The 23,510-nt window shown below is 52.8% G+C and overlaps 2 protein-coding genes across 10 annotated transcripts in view; one reads left to right on the forward strand and one right to left on the reverse strand.

Annotated features, from left to right (window-relative positions):
• TJP3 (tight junction protein 3) overlaps positions 1 to 14,271 on the reverse strand; it is a 33,279-nt gene extending 19,008 nt beyond the window's left edge. Inside the window, exons 1-2 of one of the 3 annotated variants that reach the window (XM_005661351.3) lie at positions 14,024 to 14,271; positions 37 to 93 (exon numbers count right to left, since the gene is read on the reverse strand). In XM_005661351.3, the coding sequence (XP_005661408.1) occupies positions 37 to 84 (48 nt within the window). In that variant the 5' untranslated portion in view covers positions 85 to 93; positions 14,024 to 14,271. Of the gene's footprint in view, positions 1 to 36; positions 94 to 3,885; positions 5,841 to 14,023 lie in introns of those variants that run through there. The other 2 variants (XM_013994777.2, XM_005661349.3) reach the window with 2 other exon arrangements.
• The window catches only part of PIP5K1C (phosphatidylinositol-4-phosphate 5-kinase type 1 gamma), a 69,633-nt gene continuing 66,228 nt past the window's right edge, over positions 20,106 to 23,510 (forward strand). For 3 of the 7 annotated variants that reach the window (XM_021084100.1, XM_021084101.1, XM_021084104.1), the window contains exon 1: positions 20,142 to 20,338. In XM_021084100.1, coding sequence (XP_020939759.1) covers positions 20,245 to 20,338 — 94 coding nt within the window. In that variant the 5' untranslated portion in view covers positions 20,142 to 20,244. Of the gene's footprint in view, positions 20,339 to 20,503; positions 23,101 to 23,510 lie in introns of those variants that run through there. The other 4 variants (XM_021084102.1, XM_021084103.1, XR_002341689.1 and 1 more) reach the window with 4 other exon arrangements.

Genomic DNA, 23,510 nt, shown 5'->3' on the forward strand with positions numbered 1-23,510 from the left:
AGCCACCATTCCCATGCAGGGAGAGGGAGGCCCCACCTTGCTGATCGTGGCCGTGTGCTGCTCCCAGATGGTCAGCTCCTCCATGTCCAGCACCTGGTGGGATGGGACAGAGAAGGGGGGCGTGAGGTATATCAGAGCATTCAGGGGTCCCCAGCCCCGGGTGGGGAGCCACTCTGACACTCCTGTGGCCCAAGCCTGTGGGCGCGTTGCTGCCTCTCTTGAGATCTCAGTCTTTTCATCTGCAAAATGGACTTAAGTCAGTGGTTCTCAGTTGGGAACCATTCCAACCCCAGAACACTGGGCCATGTCTGGGGACATCTGTAGTTGTCACAACTTGGGGATACTCCTGCCATCCAGTGGGTGGGGGTCAGAGGTGCTGCTCAAACCCCCACTGTGCCCAGTAGAGGCCCCACCATAAAGAAAGATCTGGCCACAACTGTTAACAGGGCCAAACCATAGTGGGAGCTGAGGAAAGGTGAGTCCTTGCTGCTTTCCCTCAGGAAGTTCTGGCTCAGTCCCTGGGGGGATCTAACAAGACCTGTAGGCACAGGGCACTCACTCTGCTCCAGGAACACGGGCCTTCTCCTCCTCACTATTCCTCCAACACACCGGCTCCTGTCCTGCCCCAGGGCCTTTGCATGGGCTATGCCCTCTGCCTGAAACTCTCTTCCCGCAAATCTGTACCTGGCTTGCTCCCTCACCTGCTTCTCCCAACCACTCTACCTGGAACCAGAGCCCTCCCCACCCCACAACGGACCAGTTTATCTGCCTTTCCCTGATTCCTAGGTCACAGAACTTGTGACGTCTTGACATTCCCTAGATTTTTAAAAAATCTTGTCACAGCCCTGCTCTCCCTCTAGAGTACTGGTTTCACAGAGCAGAGATTTTTGTCTGCCTCCTTCACAGTTGAATCCTGAGAGCCTGGATCATAGGAGAGATTCTAACTATCTACTGAATGAATCAAGTGCTTCCTTTAGGCCAGGCATTCACATTTAAGATCTCATTTAATTTGTTCACTAAGGGGTATTCTATTTATCTTCTTGTCACAGATGAGGAAACCAGGGACCCGAGGCACGAGAAAGGGAAGTCATTTGCCAAGACTACTGAGCAGCTGGAGGGTGTGACCGAGGGGCGTGGATTCTGTTGTTTTCATGTCTCAGATATAGATGAGAGCACAGGTCTGGGAGCTTTAGGCCCCGGGAGACACTGGGAGAAGGAGGGAGGTGGAACCTGTCTGGAAGCCAGCCCCCACCCATCCCTTACCTTCGGCCACTGCCCCTGCCCCCAGGCTTTGTAGAAGGGACACCCCCTCCCCAGCCCAGTTGCCCAGCTCCACAACTCAGGGGCGGGGGATTCCCTATGCGCCCTCCTCGGGTGGATGCGGTGTGTTCCAGTGCCTTTTCTTGAAAGTTCCCAGGAGAGCAGCATTCCAGGCTCCCAGGGAGTAGGAAGGGGGTGGAGAAGAGAGAAACAAAGCCAAGGGCGGGGCCTCGCCCGAGCTCCTGGGAACAGGTCGGCTCTGGTGGCTGAGACTCAAATCCTGCAGTCTGCCTTTTGCTAGCTGTGGTGGTGTTTCTCCTGGCCTCAGCTTCCCTATCTGTACAATGGGTACCTCCCTCATCCCCACCGTTCCTTCTTTCAGAGCTGAGGTGCAGCTGTCGGGCATGGAGTCATGCAAGAATAGCAGAAGGGGCCTCTGGGAGAGATGGCAGTCGTTGTTGTGAGAAGTAATTATAATGACCTTTCTCCCGTGTGTAATATTAATGAGCAACACCATGCCAAGCGCTGCCAGCAAGAGATTTGCACAGTCACATCCATTTACTCTTGAGTGGCCTCAGGAAATGGCTCCTATTCTTGCCTTCCAGGGAGGAAAAGGAGGCCCAGGGAGGTTCATTAACTTGCCTGAGGTCACACAGCACTCCATGAACCTGGGCAGCCTATCCCACATGCTCTCTCAACAACCCAGCCACAGCATCCTCCTGCTTTTTTTTTCTTCTGAACTTATTTTTCATAACAGAATATTTTCATTTGCTTTGATTTAATGCTTGGTGTCTGGCCTCCCAGAATTTTTATTTCCAGGCCTTGTTTTAAGAAACAGCCCCCAGGGAATGGGGCCCCTGAGGGGACAGGCGCAGGTGGCCGGGACTTGTCCCAGCTTGTGGAGGTTCACCTCCATGGATACCAGAGGGCTCTCCAACACCCAGGGGTGACGCCTAACCCCACTGCCCACTCTGTCCCCTGTGCCTGGTCACCTTCCCAGGATGCACACAGCTGCCCCTGACTCTTGGGTCTCAGCTCAAATGCTACCTCCCCAGGGGGCCCTCCTAGATTAGCCAATCTTCCCTGGCACCCTACCACTCCTCTCTGCTTTACTATGTTTTATTCATGGCATCCAGAACCATTTAAAATCATCCTGTTTAATCATCTGTTTGGGAGTTTCTGGTCTTTCCTCTTGGGCTATGAAGGCTGGGCAGGGTCATCTCTCTGGGTACTTTGGTGATGGCCATCGGCACCTCTTGGTCCCTCCAGTCAGCCTCCTTTCCAGGCCTTTGCACATGCTGTACTCTCCAGCAAACTCCTATGCATCCTTCACAGCCCCAGTGCCACTGTCTCTTCCTCCAGGAAAAGAGTCCCTATTGGGGCCTGGGATGTCTCAGTCTACCTCCTCCCTTCCACCCCTAGAATCTGGGGATTCCTGGTGGCCAGGGCAGGGGGTCCTGGGACCCCAGCATTGTCCCCATGGGACCAGGCATGCAGCAGTTTAAGGAATAGGTGAATGGTGGAATAAAAGACAGATTCAGTCAGGAACTCAGCCAGGTTTGTCCCGAGTTCCTAGCCCCCTCAGCCCTACCCCCGTAAAGGTGAGCTGCGAGGAGGTGAGGCCCAGGCCTTCCCCCTCCCAGCCACCTGCTGCTTAGGGGACACAAACTGGGAAAGGAGATGCCTCCAGAGGGGGCGGGTCACACCGCCCAGGGCACGTGGCTGCTGGGCTGCCGTCCACACTCTGGGAACAGTATTGGGGAGGTGGAGGGGAAGGGGCCACAAATCCTCCTGTTGGGGAGGGGATTCTGGGAGCTGTTCCTTGTCTGGGAAGGAGGCAGGCGGCGGGAACCAGAACTGCCTGGCCCTAGAGCCTCCGGCGGTCCGGGCCTAAGGCGAGCCACCTACCCCTAGGCCTGTCTACCCCCGCCCCCTCCTGGGGCCCCATCTGAGACCCAGTAGGTGGGTGTGACAGAGTTGATTCAAGCTGCATCCCTGGAGCCCGAAGTCCTCCCAGGTAGAGACATGAGGATCCCTTCTCCCCAGCCCAGGCTGGCTTGTTCAGTGTGAAAGGAGGCTTGTCAACCCCCATCTCCATCAGGTTGTGCGAGTTAAAGACTCTGTATACAGTGGGCACCCAATAAATGGTGAGCCCCTCTCCCACAGCCTCGCTGCATTGGCCAAAGCCCCTCCAGCCCACCAATGAATTCCCTGCCCACTGTTCCACCCTCAGTGCTCAAGCTTAACTCGGCTGATCCCCCTGGCAACTGGGCACCTACTATGTGCCAGGCGCTTGCCACATATTTGCTTCCTAGAATCCTCCCTACACCCTTCTGTAAAATGACGGTCACCCACTTTACAGATGAGGATAGGAGAGGCGTGGACTCACTGGCCCAAAAGCTACACAGAAAAATCGGTGTTTGAACCCAGGTCTATCGGCTAAGGGAGGCAGACCCAGGCCGGATGCTTCTCCTCGTGAGGCCTCGGGCTAGCCACCACATTGCTCTGGGCCTCAGTTTCTCCATCTGCTACCGAGGCAGAGGGCGATCTGGGGTCCTGGGACCAGGGCCCAGCCCTGATCCCAGTTCGTTTCCCTCACCCTCCCGCCCTCGGCGAACTACTCGCCTGGAATCTCACCGCCATAGTCCACCCGGGGGCTGTCCAGCGCCTCTGTCCCAGGGGGGGCCAGAAACCGTCAATCAATCGGTCCCCACCCCGGCGTGCGCGGGAAGGCTGGGGAGGGTCGCGGCGAAGCAGGTGTCCAGCTTACTCCCTCCTCCCGCCGGGCCGCCGCCTGGGCTGCACCTGCACCTCTTCCTCCTCCGCGTCCCCTACGGGCCCCGCCCCCGCCCCGGCACGCCTTCGGGACGCCGCGGAGGCAGTCTCGGTCCCCGCCACCACCTCCCAGCACGAGATCCAGGCTCTGGGGTGGAAATTCCAGGCCAGGTTTTCCACCTAGCCGCGCACTGGCCAGCGGCAGAGCTGGAGACCCGCCAGGCCAGGCTGCAAAGAAGACCCGGGCCGTGTTCAGAACCGAGCCAGCGCTTTTTAAGGGTTTCCATCCCTTACGTGTTGAGAGCCAGCAGGGAGACCTGTTGGATTAGGAGCTAGTCGAGGGCCAGAGACCTCTGGAGCATAGAGCTGTCTTTCTTGGGTCAGTCCTTCTTTGGGAGGTTTATTGTATTTTGGTAAGAGGAACTCAGGACCAGAGAGGCTGGAGGCGCGGACTCTCTGAAGGTGCACAGTAGCCCTTCTGGGGCCTGGCCCAAATCCAGTGCCACCGGCCACCTGGCTCTGCCTTCGCATCCTAGCAACAGGCTGGGCCCCAGCTAGGGAGGGTGGGGCGAAATTCTTTAGGCTCCTGAGAGTAAAGGTCAGGCTTCCTTCTCACTCAGCCTCACCCTCAGCCCCATCTAGGAACTGCAGGACCGGAGAAAGAAACCCTGTACCTGGGGGTGAGGGAGGGAAGGAAGTCACCTGGATGGGTGGAGCCAACAATGGCTCCACCTACACATTCCTTTCACCTTAAAAAGAAGCTGAAGCTCAGCTGCTCCCTCCCATGCCTCACCACATGCCAAGGTTGAAGGGGCAAATCTGGGCATTGACACCCATTCCCAGTCTCATCCAGGCAAGACTGGGCAAAGAAGAACCCCAGACTGTGGAAAGGTAAAGAGAAAAATGGGGGATCAGGGAAGGATTCCTGGTGGAGGGGGTATTGCAGATGGGGTTTTGAAGACTGGGTAAGAGTTCGCCAAGTGAACAAGGCCGAAAGTATAACCAAAATCGTTGAGTCACCCAAAGTTGACTTCTCACCCCTCCTCACTGCTGTTACCCCCAAAACACTAGTCTCAAGACCCCAGTCAGCTAGAATCAGCCCCTCAAGTGTTCCCAAAGGCCCTTAAGGCAATAAACAATTGCAGAAGCCCCTTTCTAAGGACCGACTTGGTGATGATTTTAGGTAAAGATCAAATATTTTTTAATAGATGTGTATTTGCTTTAATGAGTCATAGGAAAAAAAAACATAAATAAATCCCCCACTGCCACATGCACGCAGGGATTTGTGGCTGTGATTACTGATTGGGACGGAGGTCTAGCAAAATTAGACAAATAGCCTACAAGTGACCAAAGCTGGGGGACCATCCTGAATTTCTGCACTCAGTGCCACCAGACCTCAGCGCCATTACTTATAGAATAAATGGGTTGATTTTGTGGTAATGAGGCTACTAGCTCATGTTTATTGAGTGTTTGCTTTGCTTCAGCCACTGTTACACATGATATCCATGTGCCCATTTTGCAGCTGAAAAAACTGAGGCCACATGGATGAAGTGGCAAACTCAATGAGTGCTCACTCCATGCCATTGATTTTCACTGTAGGGTGATTTTCTCCCCTTTCCCCCACCTCGGGACACTTGGCAATACCTGAAGACATTTTTGGTTGTCACAAATTGACACAATGCTATTTGGCATTGAGTAGGCGGAGGCCAGGGAGACTGCTCAACACTCCACAGTGCCCAGGACTGCTCCACCCCTCTAAGAAAGGGGGCAGGAGTTCCCATCGTGGCTCAGTGGTTAATGAATCCGACTAAGAAACATGAGGTTGTGGGTTCGATCCCTGCCTGGCTCAGTGGGTTAAGGATCCAGCGTTGCCGTGAGCTGTGGTGTTGGTTGCACACGCGGCTTGGATCCCTCATTGCTGTGGCTCTGGCATAAGCCGGCGGCTATAGCTCCAATTCGACCCCTAACCTGGGAACCTCCATATGCCACAGGTGCGGCCTTGGAAAAGGCAAAAAGACAAAAAAAAAAAAAAAAAGAAGGGGGGCAACCGCCCCAGAATACAAGGTCTTCCTCCGGCCATGTCACATATTCATGCCCTGCGCAAGAACACTCGGTGGCTCCCTAGTAACCACTGGATGACCCTGTGCTCAAATGCAGGGCTTTGGAGAAGGGTACCTCCAGTGCTGTCTCACAGACCAGACATGCTATCATTCATGTATGTATTTATTTTCCCACCTATTCAGTCATTCATGCAAGCCCCTTCTCTGCACCACGTGCAGAAATGATGGGGAAAGAATTCTCGCCTCAAATTGCCCAACTTCAGCCAGCAGGGGGCAGTGTGCGCATGGCCTGAAGGGGTGGGGGAAGGGAGGATGCAGCGAAACCTGTGGGATGAAACTGCCCTGCCCCTTCTGAGCATCTAGAGGGAACTTAGGCCCAAAGAGGGTGGGGGCTGGGCTGAGGTCATTCCAGTGAGTAGCGGCCACCAGGAGAGGGAGGAGTTGGGAGGTTCTTTCACGCTGGGGGCTTGGGGTCTCCCTGGTGGAGGCTGCTCTGCGGGGGTTGCAGGAGGCTGAGGTCATATCTGTGGCCTAACAGGTCTGACCAGAACCCAAGAAGGAAACAGCTCTACAGCCTGGCCGGGCACCGGTCCATTTATTCGACATTTACTGAGCACCAGCTGTACACCCAGGACTCACATAGACCCAGTCCCTGCCCTAAAGGAAGCCCAGGGTCCTCGGGGAGACAGACAATAATTGAATCATTGCATGATAGAAATAAAAAGTCCAACCTAGATTTCTGAGAACATCTGCAAGGAGCCACAGCCTGGGTTGGGGGCTCAGGGAGAGATGCTCCGAGGAGGTGGTACAGAGATTGGTAGGAGTGACCTAAGTGAGAGGGATACGGGCAGAGGGAACAGCTAGACCCGAAGATGGTAAGAGAGGTGACATGGGGAGAGCTGGGTGTTCAAGGTGGTGAACAGCCAGTGCATATGTCCTGGGGCAGCACCATGCCTGGTATTTTGTCGTGTGTGTGTGTGTGTGTGTGTGTGTGTGTGTGTGTGTGTGTCTTTTTAGGGCCACACCTGTGGCATATGGAGATTCCCAGGCTAGGGGTCTAATTGGAGCTGTTGCTGTAGGCCTATACCACAGCCACAGCAATGCCAGATCCTTAACCCACTGAGCAAGGCCAGGGATCAAACCCGCACCCTCATGATTCCCAGTTGAATTCGTTTCCTCTGTGCCATGACAGGAACTCCATGCCTGGTGTTTTGGAGGTACGGCGAGGAGGGTGTGTGGCTGGTGAAGGGAAGAGAGGAAGGAGAGGAGGGCAGGGAAGGAACAGGGAAGGTCTTGCACGACCCTATGGGCCACGCAGAGGACTTGGGCTTTTACCCCCAGGGAGATGGGCTCCCTGAAAGGCTGTGGGCAGCAGAGAGGCGGAGCCTGACTCAGGTGTTCATTGGCGCCGTCTGGTGGCGGCCACAGGGAGGACAGACTGTGGAAGGCGGGGAGGGAACTAGAGAAGCAATGAGGCCAAACTCAGAGGCCTTAAAAAATATTTTTTTTTCTTTTCTATTTTTTTTTGTGTGTGTGTCTGTGTGTGTGTCTTTTGTCTTTTTAGGGCCGTACCCGCAGAATATGGAGGTTCCCAGGCTTGGGGTCCAATCAGAGCTGTAGCCGCTGGCCTACACCACAGCCACAGCAACAGGGGATCAGGGCCGGGTCTGCAACCTACACCACAGCTCACGGCAATGCTGGATCCTTAATCCACTGAGCCAGGCCAGGGATCGAACCCACAACCTCATGGTTCCTAGTTGGATTCGCTTATGCTGTGCCACGACGGGAACTCCGGAAAAAAATATTTTAAAATAAACATTTTATTTTGGAATAATTTGACAGAAATGTTGTAGATATGATTCAGAGAGTCCCTCTATGCTCCTCACCCAGTTTCTCCCAACATTCACATTTTACATGACCATGGCATATTGTCAGAACTACAAAACCATAGAGTTCCCAACGTGGGGCAGTGGGTTAAGGATCCAACTGCAGCAGTTTGGGTTGCCAAAGAGGCTTGGGTTCGAGCCCCACCCCCCACCCTCGGTGCAGTGCGTTAAAGTATCCAGTGGTGCCACAGTTGCAGCTCAGAGTCAGTCCCTGGGAGGAAACGGCCATATGCTGCAGGTGCAGCCACTTAATACAAAAAAACAAACCTAAGAAACCACATCCTCATCACTATTTACTAAATTCCACACTGTATTTAGATTTCAGTCATATCTCTTTTCTGTGGGGACCCCATCCAGGATCCCACCATGTTCAGTCCTCAGATTCCCACCTGCCTTATTCTGTGACCTTTACCATCTGGAGGCGCCTGCTCAGGGATTTTGTTCAATGCCCGTCACTTTGGATTTGTCTGATGCTTTCCTCATGCGCGGCCTGGGGTTATGGGTTCAGGCAGAGGGTGTGGAGCGACTGCGCCAGCGCTGGGGTGGGAGGAAGGGCAGATTCTGGGTGTGGTGGGCTGGCTGACAGGCCCAGGACAGAGGGCTGTCCCAGGGGGTGGCACCATGGGGGGTCCTGGGGCATTTTAGGGAGAGCACTTTGATGTAGGAGGAAAGGGGAGGTGAGGAGGGGTGAAGACCCTTCTAGAAGCTTGGAGTGTGGGAGGCATCGGGAGGGGGCTCAGAGAGTGAATGCTCCCCTGCAGTGGGAGAAAGCTCTAGGGGGAAGCTCTGCAGCAGGGGGCAGAGCAGTGCCCTGTGAGAATTCCAGCCTCACTGCTCCTGTCTCAGTTTTCTCATCTGTATAATGGGACCTGACTGTGAACAGTATGGTTGGGAAGGTTCACAAGTTAAAGCAGCCACTGCACAGAGAGGTTTGCCTGGGTGTTCCTTGTGCTTCCTTCTCCACTTGGGCCAGGGGAAGGGAGAAAAACCCCAGTGGGACAAAGTTAAAGTGAATTATGGTGTCCTCCGGGCTGGAGAGAGACCACCGCCAAAATATTTTTTAAAGATTTTTATTTTTGGAATTCCCGTTGTGGCTCAGGGGAAACAAATCTGACTAGGAGCCATGAGGTTGGGGGTTCTATCCCTGACCTCACTCAGCGGGTTGAGGATCCGGCGTTGCTGTGAGCTGTGATGTAGGTCACAGATGCGGCTCAGATCCCTCATTGCTGTGGCTGTGATGTAGGCTGGCAGCTGTAGCTCTGATTAGACTCCTAGCTTGGGAACGTCCATATGCCGCAGGTGTGGCCCTAAAAAGACAAAAGACAAAAAAAAAAAAAAAAAAAAAAAAAAGATTTTTATTTTTTCTATTACAGTTGATTTACAGTGTTCTGTCAATTTCTACTGTACAGCAAAGTGACCCAGTCATACATATATGTGTGTGTATATATATATATATACTTTTTCTCACATTGTCCTCCATTGTGTTCCATCCCAAGTGACTAGATGTAGTTTTCTGTGCTCTACAGCAGGATCTCATTGCTTATCCACTCCGAATGCAATAGTTTGCATCTATTAACCCCAAACTACCCCTCCTCCACCCCACTCCTACTCCCTCCCCCTCCGCCCTTGGCAAGCTCCCCCTCACCAAACTATTTCAAGGTTCTGTCCTTCTGTTCAATGACTGGGGGAAGGATCCCAACCCCTGACACCTTTCTGGACACCATCCCTGGTTTCAGTCTGGCCACTGCACCTGGACCCTTGGCCAGCTCCCCCCACTGCAGCCCCTGAAAGGTCCCCATAACTCCCACGCTGCTGATCCTTATCTGCTTTGCGGCTGAACTTGCCACACCTGGAATTTGTCCTTCTAGAACACCCAGCACTGTTCAGAATCTTAGGTGGTTCACCATGACCTATTCATTCATTTATGGAGCACCTACTGTATCCTGGTCATTGTTCTAATTTTTTTTTCTTTGTAGGGTTGTACCTGCAGTATATGGAAGTGCCTAGGCTAGGGGTCAAATCAGAGCTGCAGCTGCCAGCTTATGCCACAGCCACAGCAACTCCAGATCCGAGCCACATCTGCAACCTACACCACAGCTTGCTACAACACAGGATCCTTAACCCACTGAGCGAGGCCAGGGATCAAACTTGCATCCTTATGGATACTAGTCAGGTTCTTAACCCGATGAGCCACAAAGGAACTCCCAGGCACTGTTCTAGGAGCTCAGGACACTGCAGTGGTGGAGCTCACAAACCAGCACAGAGAGCAGACATTGACCAAATAGTCTCAGCAATGAGTGTGAGCTTAATAAGCTGTGGCTTGGAGTTCCCATTATGGTGCATCGGAAGCAAATTCAACTATTATCCATGAGGATGTGGGTTTGATCCCTGGACTTGCTCAGTGGGTCGGGGATCCGGAGTTTCTGCGAGCAAAAGGCTAAAGGCTTGGATCCCACCTTGCTGCTGTGGTGTAAGCCAGCAGCTATAGCTCCAATTTGACCCCTAGCTTTTGAACTTCCATATGCCACAGGTAACGGCCCTAAAAAAAAAAAAAAAAAAAAAAAAAGCTGTGGCTTTAGCTCAAGAACAGTCCATAGCTCCCTAGAACTTGTTCAAGTTTATTTATTGAGCATCTGATCAATGCCAGGCTCTGGGTACCCTCTTTAGTTATCTGTGCTTATGGCTTTCATACCATTTTACACCACTGTAAATTATAAGAAAACAGTGGCATTGCAAATGATTCTTGTCCATAGAAATACAAATGGATTTTGTCCTGTGAAAACCACTGATTATTGTCCTGTGGCTATTGACCAGTTTTACATCTATTTGTAAATTAATTTCAGCTTTTTTTTGGGGGGGGGCTGTACCTGCAGCATATGGAAGTTCCTGGGCCAGGGACTGAATCTGAGCCGCAGCTGTGGCAACACCAGATCCTTAACCCACTGTTCCACAGCAGGAATTCCTCATTTCCACATTCTTGACTGCCTGTGTGCGAGTCTGTATGTGTACATTCTTTCTTAACATGTGCTTTTAAATGGGCTGTAAAATCTTACTGGTCCCCATGTTAATTAATGAGTTAAGTAAACTCATAAGGCATCCTGTTTGCTTTATATTAGTATAGAGTCAGGCATTTATTGATTGATTAATTAATTGATTGGTTGATTGTTTTTTTAGGGCCGCACCCGCGGCATATGAAGGTTCCCAGGCTAGGGGTTGATTCAGAGTTGTAGCTGCCAGCCTACACCACAGCCACAGCAACATGGGATCCGAGCCGCACCTGTGACCTACACCACAGTTCACAGCAAGGCCAGATCCTTAACCTACCGAGCGAGGCCAAGGATTGAACCTGCATCCTCAACTCCATTACGCCAAAAGACTTCACTCTGGCGTCCCAGGCTCCCCCCTCAGGAGATTTCCATCTACCTCTGCCTGTCCCTGTCACCTGTTAACCATCTTCAAGCCTCAGAACATTCTTCTCACTTTTCTTCCTCATCAACCCTTTTTTTTTCCTTTTTAGGGCCACACCTGTGTCATATGGAATTTCTCAGGTTAGGGGTCAAATCGGAGCTGCAGCTGCTGGCTTAAACCACAGCCACAGCAAAGTCAGATCCAAGCCACATCTGAGACCTACATCAAAGCTCCTGGCAATGCCAGATCCTTAACCTACTGAGCAAGGCCAGGGATTGAACCCGCATCCTCAGGAATGCTAGTCAGGTTCTTAACCCACTGAACCACCAGAGGGAACTCAGAACCCTGTCTCTTAAACGTCAGCAAATGCTATTGGTTCTCCCCAAATCTGTCCAGAATCCACCCACTTCTCCCTCCTCCTGAGCCCCCACCTAGTCCACTTCATCATCTCTCATCTGGACCAGCGAAGTCCCCTCCATCCTGGTCCCTAACTCCACCCTGGCCTCCCACAGTCCTCTCCACAGCAGCCACCAGAAGGCGCCCGTGAGCACCCGGCACAGGCCCCGCCCCTTCTCTGCCCACCGCCCTCCAGGCTGCCACCTCCCACCAGGTGAAAGCCTACATCTTCCCCACCACCTACAAGGCCCAGCACGACCTGCCCGGTCACCTCCCCGCCTCACTTCCTCCTTCTCTCTCCCTCACTCACTCCAGACACATGGGCCTCCTCGAAGTTCCTCTAACACTCCAGGCACGGTCCTGCCCCAGGGCCTTTGCAGGAGCTTGTGCCTGCCGCCTGGAACGCCCTTCCCCCAACTCTTCATGTCCTTCTAGTCTTTGCTCAAATGTCGCCTTCTCAATAAGCTCGCCCCTGAGCTTTCTATTATAAAATACCTCCCTACCTGTTTCAGTCCTATATCTGTACCACTTTAATTTTTTTTTTTTTCCTGTAAGACTGACCATCCTCTTTACCCAGAATACAATTAGGATACAGTTTACTTCCTTCTTATGTCTCTTGTTGCCTGTCTCTCTTCCCCCACCAAAATACAAGCCCCACAAGAGCAGAGATCTTTGTCTTACTTGTTTGCCCCTGAATCCCCAAGGCCCAGAACAGCACTTGGTACACAGTAGGTGCTCCCTAAATGCAGGTCATTCCCTGGGCAGCACCTCCTCCCAGTCATGTTTCCCCCACTAACCTCAGCTCATTCCAAAGGGTGTCAGGCTCCACCCTGAGCAAACACAGCTCCCCTGGCACCAGGCCAGGCCGGAGGAGGAAGAACAGGAATCCAAACTCCCTCAGTGAACTTTCCCCAGAACCTGGGCCACACGGAAGCTCCAAGCGAGGGAGGGAGGATTCTTACAGGATGCTGAAACTGGGGTCTTGATGGCAAGGTTTATGCAGCCCCCAGTCCTCCCCACTGTCTGCATTTTGACTCCTATCAGCCCTACCTGACTGTGCAGCCTGGGGCAGGTGGCTGCCCCTCTCTGAGCCCTGATTTGACAATGTCCACTAACAGGAAGGTGATGGGATGCTGCCACCGGCTTGGCATTCTGAGTTCTGATTTGGGGTGAGACAGTTTACACTGACTCCCCCCGCATCCATGGCAGAAATATATTAACCGTCGTATGATTTTCTCAGCAGCCCCGTGATGTGGTGACTCTTATACCCATTTTCACAGAATAGAAAACGGAGGCCAGGTCAGATTCCATGCATTTTTTTCTCCCAAACCCCAGGCAGGGTGGGATCTAACAATCAAGATGAATCCCCTCCCATCCCCGCAGACCCCAGATCTTAAGCAGATCTGCTTCCTGGGAGTGACCCCAAATGCCAGGCTAGCTGTCTACCCTGTGACTGGGACGCTCATGCTGCCCCAGCCCCAGAGGGCCCTCTTGGTCCAGGACAGAGACTCGAGGTGCAATCAGACACTGGGCTGGCTGAGAAGCCCTCTTTGTCATGCACTTTGGGGAGAAAATGACCCAGAAAAAGCTCTTGCCACCCGACCCCTGTCCTCTCCAGGGCCTCCTTTGCCAGGAGACCATCCTGGCTTTTTGCCCACAGTTGACTCTGCAGACTGTTGTGACAACCATCCTTCTGCCCCTGCCTGCATTTCTCCCTTGGGAGATTTCACCCCCAGAAGAAATCAAGATAAGCGAGGTAAGCTGCCCCCAGAACCCCTGGCCCCCTGCCCAGCCCCCGACTCCAGCAGCAGGTGGGGTGGGGGAGGCAGGATGCAATTGTCTGGAAACTTGGGACCCTCTTAAGTTCCAGGAGGCCCAGATATCCACCAGATGCCAGGCGGCCTCGCCTGCAACTTCCCCGCCAGCCTCCCCTCCTAGGTTTTTGGGATCAGAGGCCAGCCTGTGTCCCCTCAGCCCTCCGACACTGCCTGAGCCAACAGTGACCCTCTGAAGTCCGTGGCTATGGCGTCCTGGGCGGGCTGCCAGGGGCAGTTAACTACCAGCCAGATAATCCCTTAGAAACTATGTCAAATGCCCACACAGGAGTGTCAGTTTCCTGCTTCCTGGGGAGCTGGGGAGGGGGAGGTGATAGGGGACCCAGGACCCCGTGGCAGTGGGGAGCCCAGTCTGGACAGTGCCTTTAGGATAGCAGGCAGAGTGGGGGGAGGGGACACTCACCTGTCTAGGAGGCTGGGTGGCCTCTGGGCAGGCAGCAGGAGCCAGGGCCTGGGTGCTTGCCTGGCATGGGGGCAGGGAGGGGACCTGAGGCTTGAGCTCTGTCCTCCCCACCTGTTTGCCCAACTTTTCCTCCCCGTGGTGGCCACAGGCTAGCCAGTCCCGTGCCTGGTGGCAGAACCAGCAGGGTGACAAGCACAGGCAAACCAGCAAGAGTGAGAGAGACCTGGTTGGGTGTGTGGCTCTGTCGCAAGGTGCTCTCACGTGGGAGCTGCTGGCCTTAACCCCTGCCCGCCCAGAGGCCAGGGATGGCAAGCCTGCTTGCACTGTCCACTGCTGAGCCCTTGGCATCAGCAAAGGACTTGCTCATTTGGGAGGTGCTTGGGAGACATCTGGGGACTACATTCAGGAATGAATGAAAGAAGGGCATACCCTCAGTTCCCCCTTCTCCCCACTGTTCCCCTTGCACCTGTACGTGCCAAGCCCGTGCCGGGGCTGTGCCTTCACCAGGCATGTGGTCCAGCAGCTTGTGGCAGGGCTGCTCCCCCCCCACTCCCCACAGATCTGAGCACAAACTGCTTCTCTGCCACCAAATGACCTGCAGGATTCCTACACTGAGAATTTTCTATCACTTAGCTGGGTGGTTTTGGGCAAGTCTCAGGTCCCCTCAGTTTCCTGATCTAAAAAAATGGGAACTGGTGTCTGCTCCTAGGGTTGTTTCCTAGAGTAACTGAATGAGTGTCCACCCATAAAGTGCTGAGAGCTCTGCTGGGCACACAGTAGGGCTGCACCTTCTAGCCACTAGCCACAGGTGGCTGGTCTGAATGTAGGAGAGGCAGGTAAATCAGATTTGGAAAACTCATGATGCAGAAAAATATGTAAAATAGCTCATCAGTTTTACTATGGAATCCCAGTAGAAATGATCATAGTTTTGAATGTATGGGGTTAAATGAAATATATTGTTTTTTTTTTTTTTTTTGTCTTTTTTGTTGTTGTTGTTGTTGCTATTTCTTGGGCCGCTTCCGCGGCATATGGAGGTTCCCAGGCTAGGGGTCGAATCGGAGCTTCAGCCACCGGCCTACGCCAGAGCCACAGCAACGCGGGATCCGAGCCGCGTCTGCAACCTACACCACAGCTCACGGCAACGCCGGATGGTTAACCCACTGAGCAAGGGCAGGGACTGAACCTGCAACCTCATGGTTCCTAGTCGGATTCGTTAACCACTGCACCACGACGGGAACTCCGAAATATATTGTTAACAGTAATCTCACCTGTTTTTGTTTTTACAAAATGCAGTTGCTAGACATTTTAAAATGTCATTTAAAATTTAAATCGGGGGCGTTCCCTTCATGGCTCAGTGGTTAACGAACCCGACTAGGATCCATGAGGATGTGGGTTCCATCCCTGGCCTCACTCAGTGGGTTAAGGATCCAGCATTGCCATGAGCTGTGGTGTAGGTCACAGACTTGGCTTGAACCCCACATTGCTGTGATGTAGGCCAGCGGCTACAGCTCTGGTTTGGCCCCTAGCCTAGAAACCCTTTATATGCCGTGGGCGCTGCCCTAAGAAATAGCAAAAAAAAATAAATAAATAAAATAAAGTGGGTCACAACCTTATAAATCAACTATACCTCAATAAAACTTAAAAGAATTTTAAATTGAGAGTTCCCATTGTGGCATAGTGGGTTAAGATTCCGACTGCAGCGGCTAGGGTCACTGCAGAGGCATGGGTTCCATCTCTGGCTTAGCACAGCGGGTTAAGGGACCTGGTGTTGCTGAAGCTGAAGCTCAGATTCAATCCTGGCCCCGGGAACTTCCATATGCTGCAGGTGCAGCTGAAAAAAAAAATATTTTTTTTAATTGAAAAGGGCTACAGAATTCCCCTCCTGGCTCAGCTGAAACAAATCTGACTAGCATCCATGAGGACGCGTGTTTGATCCCTGGCCTCACTCAGTGGGTCAAGGATCTGGTGTTGCCATGAGCTGTGGTGTAGGTTGCAGACGTGGCTCGGCTCTGGCTTTGCTGTGGCTGTGGCATAGGCCTGCGGTGCAGCTCCAATTCGACGCCTAGCCTGGGAACCTCCATATGCCGTGGGTGTGGTCCTATAAAGACAAAAAAAAAAAAAAAAGAAAGAAAGAAAGAAAGAAAGAAAAGAAAAGAAAAAAGAAAGAAAAGGATTTGCCTTGTAGTTTATCAGAAAGCTCTGGAATAGAGGCATGGTATCAGCTGTGGAGCCTTGCCCTGATGGAGGTAATAACCACTATAGCCACCAGGAGGCGCACGAAACCAGGCAACTAACCCCAGCCCCGCAGCCTAGGTTTTGCCAACCTGCAAAATGGGAACCTGGAAATGGGCCATGGGAGGATGAAGCAAGAGTAGCAAAAGCTGCTGCCCACCCAGCTCCCAGGGCCTTCTCTCCGTTCCCGGTCGTCTGAGCCAGTGGCTCTCAAACGCCATCAAGCATCCGAATTGCTTTGAAGGGCTTATCCAAACCCAGATCGTGGGTTGCCGCCCCCATCAGTTTCTGCTGCAAGAGCATTGGGGCTCCAGAACCTGCACCTCTATCAGGCTCTTGAATGATGCTGATGAGGGCAGATCCAGGCACTTCACTTTGAGAACCACCATCTAAATCTTCTCTCAAGACAGATTCGAAATGAATCAGGAGATCTATTCATGGCATGTGTCCAAAGAACTCCTCCTGGAGCCTGTTTTTAAAAATGGTGGCAAAATACATATAGCATTTACCATCGCAACCATTTTAAAGTGCACAGCTCAGTGGCATTAAGCACATTCACATTGTTGTGCAACCATCCCCACCATCATCACCAGGACTTTCTTATCATCTGAAACTTAAACTCTGTCTCCATTAAACACTGACTCCCCACCTCTCCCTACCCCAGCCCCTGACCGCACCAGCTACTATCTGTCTCTATGGATTTGACTCCTCCAGGGATCTCCTGGAATCAGACAGAATTTGTCCTTCTTTGTCTGGCTTCTCTCATGAGCATCATGTCCTTGAGATTCATCCATGTTACAGAGTGTGTCAGAATCTCCGTTTTTTTTTTTTTTTTTTTTTTTTTTTTTTTTTTTTTTTTGCTTTTTAGGGCTGCACTCGCGGCATATGGAAGTCCCCAGGCTAGGGGGGTTGAATCAGAGCTGCTGCTGCCAGTCTACACCACAGCCATAGAAACTCAGGATCCAAGCCACGTCTGTGACCTATACCACAGCTCACAGCAACACCAGATCCTTAACCCACTGAGCCAGGCCAGGGATCGAACCTGAGTCCTCATGGACACTAGTCAGGTTCATTACTGCTGAGCCACGGCAGGAACTCCCAGAATCTCCATCTTTTTAGGTCAGAATCATTCCATTGGATGGATAGACCACATTGTGCTTATCCATCATCTGGTGAGTCCCTGGAACTTTGTGACTCCTCCCCTCTGGGTTAGTTTAGTTCTAACAGAACACAGCTAACCTGAGGGATGCTTCCCCCTGATCCTGGGTCCTGTTCTCAACATCTTCCCTTTTCTTTTTCTTTTCTCTTTTAATGGTCATACCTACAGCATATAGAAGTTCCTGGGCCAGGGGTCAAACTGAAGCTGCAGTTGGGATCTATACCACAGCCACAGCAGCTCCAATCCTTAACCCACTGAGCCAGGCCAGGGATGGAGCCCACACTCTCACAGAGACAATGTTAGGTCCTTAATCCACTGAACCGCAATGGGATCTCCCTATGTCTTCCCTCCTCTTGATTTGTACTTTTTTTTTTTTTTTTTTTTTTGCCACATCTGAGGGCATGTAGAAGTTTCCAAGCCAGGGAATGAACCCGTGTCACAGCAGTGACCCAAGCTAGAGCAGTGACAACGCGGGATCCTTAACTGCCGTGCCAGAGAAGAACTCCATTGTTTCCTGGTTTTGACAAAGAACATTTCAGGAGTTCCCATCGTGGCGCAGCGGAAACAAATCCAACTAGGAACCACGAGGTTCTGGGTTCTATCCCTGGCCTTGCTCAGTGGGTTAAGGATCTGGCATTTCCGTGAGCTGTGGTGTTGGTCACAGATGTGGCTCGTCTCTAACGTTGCTGTGGTTGTGATGTAAGCTGGTAGCTGTGGCTCTGATTGGACTCCTAGCCTGGGAACCTCCATATACCACGGGTGTGGCCCCCCCCAAAAAAAAGAACATTTCAGAAGCATCTTTCTAACCCCTGGGTCTGACTGAGGCCTGCTCCGTCTTGCTAATTCCCCATCATCCCATCGCCAAGCACCCCCAAGCCCAGCCTTGTTGGCCTCCTGCTGATCTCACCTGCACCCTGATGGTGAAGGTGAAGAGGGGTCACCTGTCTGGAGTCAGGTGTGGGTGAAAACATCCCAGCTCAGACCCACACCAGCTGGGTGCCCAGACTCCCTGACCTGCCCCACAGCAGAAATCATTAGTAATGAATAAAACTACTAATAGCAACGTTTACTACTCCCCAAACCATGACCTCCGAATGAATAACTGCCTAACCACATCACTGATAATTTCACCATTAGACATTCTTTTTTTTTTTTTTTTTTTTTTGTCTTTCTGTTATTTCTTTGGGCCGCTCCCATAGCATATGGAGGTTCCCAGGCTAGGCGTCGAATCGGAGCTGTAGCCACCGGCCTACGCCAGAGCCACAGCAACGCGGGATCCGAGCCGCGTCTGCAACCTACACCACAGCTCACGGCAACGCCGGATTGTTAACCCACTGAGCAAGGGCAGGGACCGAACCCGCAACCTCATGGTTCCTAGTCGGATTCATTAACCACTGCGCCACTGGGAACTTCTATCATTCTTAATATAATAAGTGAACACATAGATTCCCAGCATGGTTCTTTGTATGATTCCAAGCATGTGGCTTCAGCCTTCTTAGTTCCTGTATTCTCATGTGTAAATGGGGATGATAATAGTTTCCATCTGGTTGATCAATATTATCAAATATTTATTGTCTTCTAGGTGTAAGGTTCTGTGTAGGGTACTGGGAATATATTGGTTTTAAAAAAAAGCAAACAGAAACAGTCCCTAACTTATGGACTTATGGAGACGTTGCATGTGAAGGCTTTAGCACTGAGTTTGTCATTTAGAAACATTACTGGAGTTCCCATCGTGGCTCAGTGGAAACGAATCCGACTAGGAAACATGAAGTTGTGGGTTCGATCCCAGGCTTCACTCAGTGAGTTAAGGGTCAGTGTTGCAGTGAGCTGTGGTGTAGGTTGCAGTTGCGGCTTGGCTGGCTGTGGCTGTGGCATTGGCTGGTGGTGACAGCTCTGATTCTACCCCTAGCCTGGGAACCTCCATATGCCACGGGTGCTACCCTAAAAAGACACACACACACAAAATATTATTATGTATAACAATTTTTTACTACGTTATACATAATGTTATATATCATAAGTATTTTTACATTGCATATTATTATTACTTGTCATAACATCTATTTATTTAAAAGTAACATTAATATATAATATCACACATAATTTATATACTGTGGATTAAATTACTTATTTTTATGTAACTTATTATTTATCTTAAACATGCAACATATGTAATATAAACGTTACTCTTAATATGATAATTTTATTTATTTTATTTTTGTCTTTTTGCCATTTCTTGGGCTGCTCCTGCGGCATATGGAGGTTCCCAGGCTAGGCGTCGAATCGGAGCTGTAGCCACTGGCCTACGCCAGAGCCACAGCAACCCGGGATCCGAGCCGCGTCTGCAACCTACACCACAGCTCACGGCAACGCCGGATGGTTAACCAACTGAGCAAGGGCAGGGACCGAACCCGCAACCTCATGGTTCCTAGTCGGATTCGTTAACCACTGCGCCACGACGGGAACTCCAATATGATAATTTTAAACTGTAATTATTTACACTCAGTACCTATAATAACGGTGTTCCATACCAAAGCAATATTTAAGTGATGGGAAGGTGCTGCCCTTTTACCCCCTGGGCGCGTGAGGGCGCTCGCGGTGCTCCGGGGGCCAGGGAAGCACGCAGGCCCCGCCCCCAATCCCCGATTGGCTGCGCGCGCGATGCGCGATGGCGCAACGCCTGGCCCCGCCCTGGCCCCGCCCCTCGCTCCCTGGGCCCGACCCCCCTCCCTGCTCTCTTTAGCCGGTGGTGGTTGTTGTTCAGCGGCGGCGGCCGCAGCTTCGGTCGTAGCCTCCGGCCGCCTGCCCGCCGGCAGGTCCGCACGCGGCCATGGAGTTGGAGGTGCCGGACGAGGCGGAGAGCGCCGAGGCCGGGGCTGTGACCTCGGAGGCGGCCTGGGCGGTGGAGAGCGGTGCGGCAGCAGGTAACGGTTCCGGACCTCCCTCCCTCTCTCCCCGCTCCCCGAATGGACCCGCCTGCCCCCCCCGCCGCGGCCCAGTGGACCCGTCCGAGCCCTGGAGGGGCGTCGGGACCCACAGCGGGGAAGCCGGAACGGAACGTTCCACTCGGGGGCGCTCGCGGGGGTGATGGATCGCCCCACTTCAGGACCGGGGGATGCGCCTCCCGGGGCCAGAGGGAGGATGGAAAGCCCCGCCTTGGGGGCTCCGGGTGGTGCCTCCTGTTCCAGGGGTCTTTGCAGAAGACGCCGGTCTGGGGGCGGGGGCGGGCACAGAGCCCCATTCTGGGAGGCAGTGGGTGGAGCAGCCCCCTTTGGAGGCATGTAGGCAAGATGGGTTCTCACCTCTGGGGAATGAGACCCCTGTTTAGGACGCGCAGCGGGTGGGTGCACTGCCTCCTCGTGAGGGCGCTTGGGGACGACATCCCACCCAGTCTTGTTGTCGGGGGCTGCTACACATGTGGGATAGTGGACTACCCCCGTTCCGGTGGAGGGCCCCGCCTCCAAGGGGTGACGCTGTCCCAGATGTTCCCCACTGCCTGGACCCACTGCTGAGGGCCTCCCACCCTGCGGGTATCAGCTTCCGGGCCTCACCCCTTCCCCTTCAGGCGGTCACGCTGTGGGCGCGTCTTATTGGTCGTGAAGGGCAGGGGCTGCTGTGGTGGAAGTGAGGGGTCTTGGAGGCCAGCTGGGTCAGCCTCCTGACTCCCTTATCATTTTTTGTGGAATTCACCAGATCCGGTTTCTAGTGCACTGACCACTCCTGCCCTTTCTGGGCCTCAGTTTACCTTCCTATAACAGGAGGGGGGTAGGGGGATGACATCTCCAGGCACCTTCAGTGCCAGGGCTCTGCAAGCAGAGGGGGGAGGAGGAGCGCCCCCCTCCCTTTCTCTCTGGATGCTGGGGGGCTACCATGGCGCTGTAGGGTCACTGCTTTCTTGTGTCCCTCTCCTTGGCAGGCCTCCCTCATCCTCTAGTATGGCAGGTTTGGGGAGGGAGGCAGCCTTGCTCAGCCCTGTGGGTTCACGGCCTGCCTTTCCCTGGGGTGGTGTGCAAAGCCCAGCCATTGCCTAGAGGGTCGGTTCCTTCTTGGTCAAGGTTGCAAGCTCCCAAGTAGGAAGTTTCTGAATCTGCAGAATCCTCTGCTCCTCCCAGGCAGCCCTTGCCGGCCAGTCCCTGTAGACACCCACATAGGCATCCATCCTCCTTTCCCCACCAGGGCCTCCCAAAGCTTCCTTGGCAGGCAGGGAGATGCTGTGCTGCCTGGGAGTTGGAAGAAATATCTGGAGAAAGACCCAAGAGAGCGAGCAAGAGAGTGAGCTTCCCCCGGGGTTTTGGAGGACTCCCACTCTTCTGTTCCCACTGCCATCTGGAGCTGTTTGGTGGATGACCTGGTTCAGCTCCACCTTCCGGCCCTCTTGCTCGCCTTCTGTTCTTTGCTGATGGCTGGTGCCCTGCCTGGCCAGCACCGGATGTGGCGGAGGGACCCTGCTGAAGTCCTTTCTCAGCCCCCTGACCTCTGCCATCAGCCCTCTGACTTGGACTGGGCAGAGACAAAATAGCCTAAGATACAGCAACCGCAAGAAAGCCACAGAGCAAACATGGGTTTTCTCAGGGGTTGGGTGACCTAATGGGCAGATAAAGTCCCAGGCCCCAGCTATGGTTGGGTTCTGAGCACAGGGACCTAGAGCATAAGCAGCTGCCCCCCCACACACACACATACCTGTCCCCAAGCCTGCAGAAATAAGGCTCTCATAGCTAATTTCACTCCCTTGATGGTTAAGAGCTGCCTTTTCTCCTCCGAACTCATTTCTGTTAAGTTTGGGGAACAAACGTCCATCCCTTCCTGCTGCTCCTGCAGATAGGTAAACACATAAATGGGGCTGCTTATTCACCAGGTGGTTCTGTATGACACCAAAGTCTCAACACCTTGGCGTTGTCAAAGTTTTGTGGTGGAAAGTTCCTTGTTTTGGGGTTGCTGTCTTGAGCACTATAGGGTTGACCAGCATCCCTGGTCCCACCCTCTTGATGCCAGGAGGCCCCCCCCCCAGTCGTGACGACCAGGGATGTCCCCAGACATCACCCAATGTCCACTGGAGACACAGTCACCCTGGGTGATGGCTGCTGTACTATACCTGTCCTTCTGTAACTTGCTTGCATTTAGTTGTAATATTTTTTTCTCACGTTGGTGTCAGTTATCTTCTTCAGAGAGAGAGAATATGGTGTTGTGATTAAGAAGGTGGAAACCCATTACCCTGCCAGGGTTCCATTCAATTGCTGTATGACCTCAAAGGGTAAATGCCTTGACCTGTCTGAGGCTCAGTGTCCCTTTCTGTAAAATGGGGCCATGCAGCCAGTCTTACCTAGGGTGTCAACAGGTGAAAAGTGTTTGGTGACTCTTAGCAACAGCCTGCTTTAGGAGCAAGCTTTATTTTTTAATTTGTTGGCTGCACCTGCAGCACGTGGAAGTTTCCAGTCCGGGGAATTGAATCTGAGCTGCAGCTGTGACCTGCACCACAGCCATGGCAAAGCCAATGCTTAACTCCCTGTGTGTGGCTGGTGATTGAACCTGAGCCTCTGCAGTGACCCAGGTTGTAGCAGTCAACTGACCTGACCCACTGTGCCACAATGAGAACTCCTGGGTGCAGGCTTTATTGATTCAGTCATCCTTCTGCTGGGGGACTATCGGCTTGGTTTTGGAGCCACCTTTTGCTGTCACAAGCTGTCAGGTACTGCAGTGGCCGTTTTTCAATGTGGGCCTATAACAGTGGTGCTTTAACTTCTAGTGGTTGGCATCCCTACCTTGGAAGGGCTGGGTCAGGGGCAAGCAGACTGCTGCCCGATGGCTTTCCGAAACGGTCCAGCAGGGACTGAGAGAGACTGTCTGTCTCCCCTGGCATTGCCAGCTCCCGATGCTATCAGTCTTGGTCATTTTGGCCAATCTGATGGGAGGTGAAGTGTATCAGTGTTTAGAATCTGGTTACTTTAAAGGCTCAGGCTCCCAAGGTCTGGTTCAGGAAAGGCTTGAGGGGGTTCTCTGCCGGCTTTGGGGGACCATGTGGGGTGCCCCATCCTGGGGCCAGGATTTCTGGGCTCTTGGACACGTTCACGGGGCCCCTGTTAGGGCCCATGAGCCATC

This window comes from Sus scrofa, chromosome 2 (assembly GCF_000003025.6).
Source record: "Sus scrofa isolate TJ Tabasco breed Duroc chromosome 2, Sscrofa11.1, whole genome shotgun sequence".
Lineage (NCBI taxonomy): Eukaryota > Metazoa > Chordata > Mammalia > Artiodactyla > Suidae > Sus > Sus scrofa.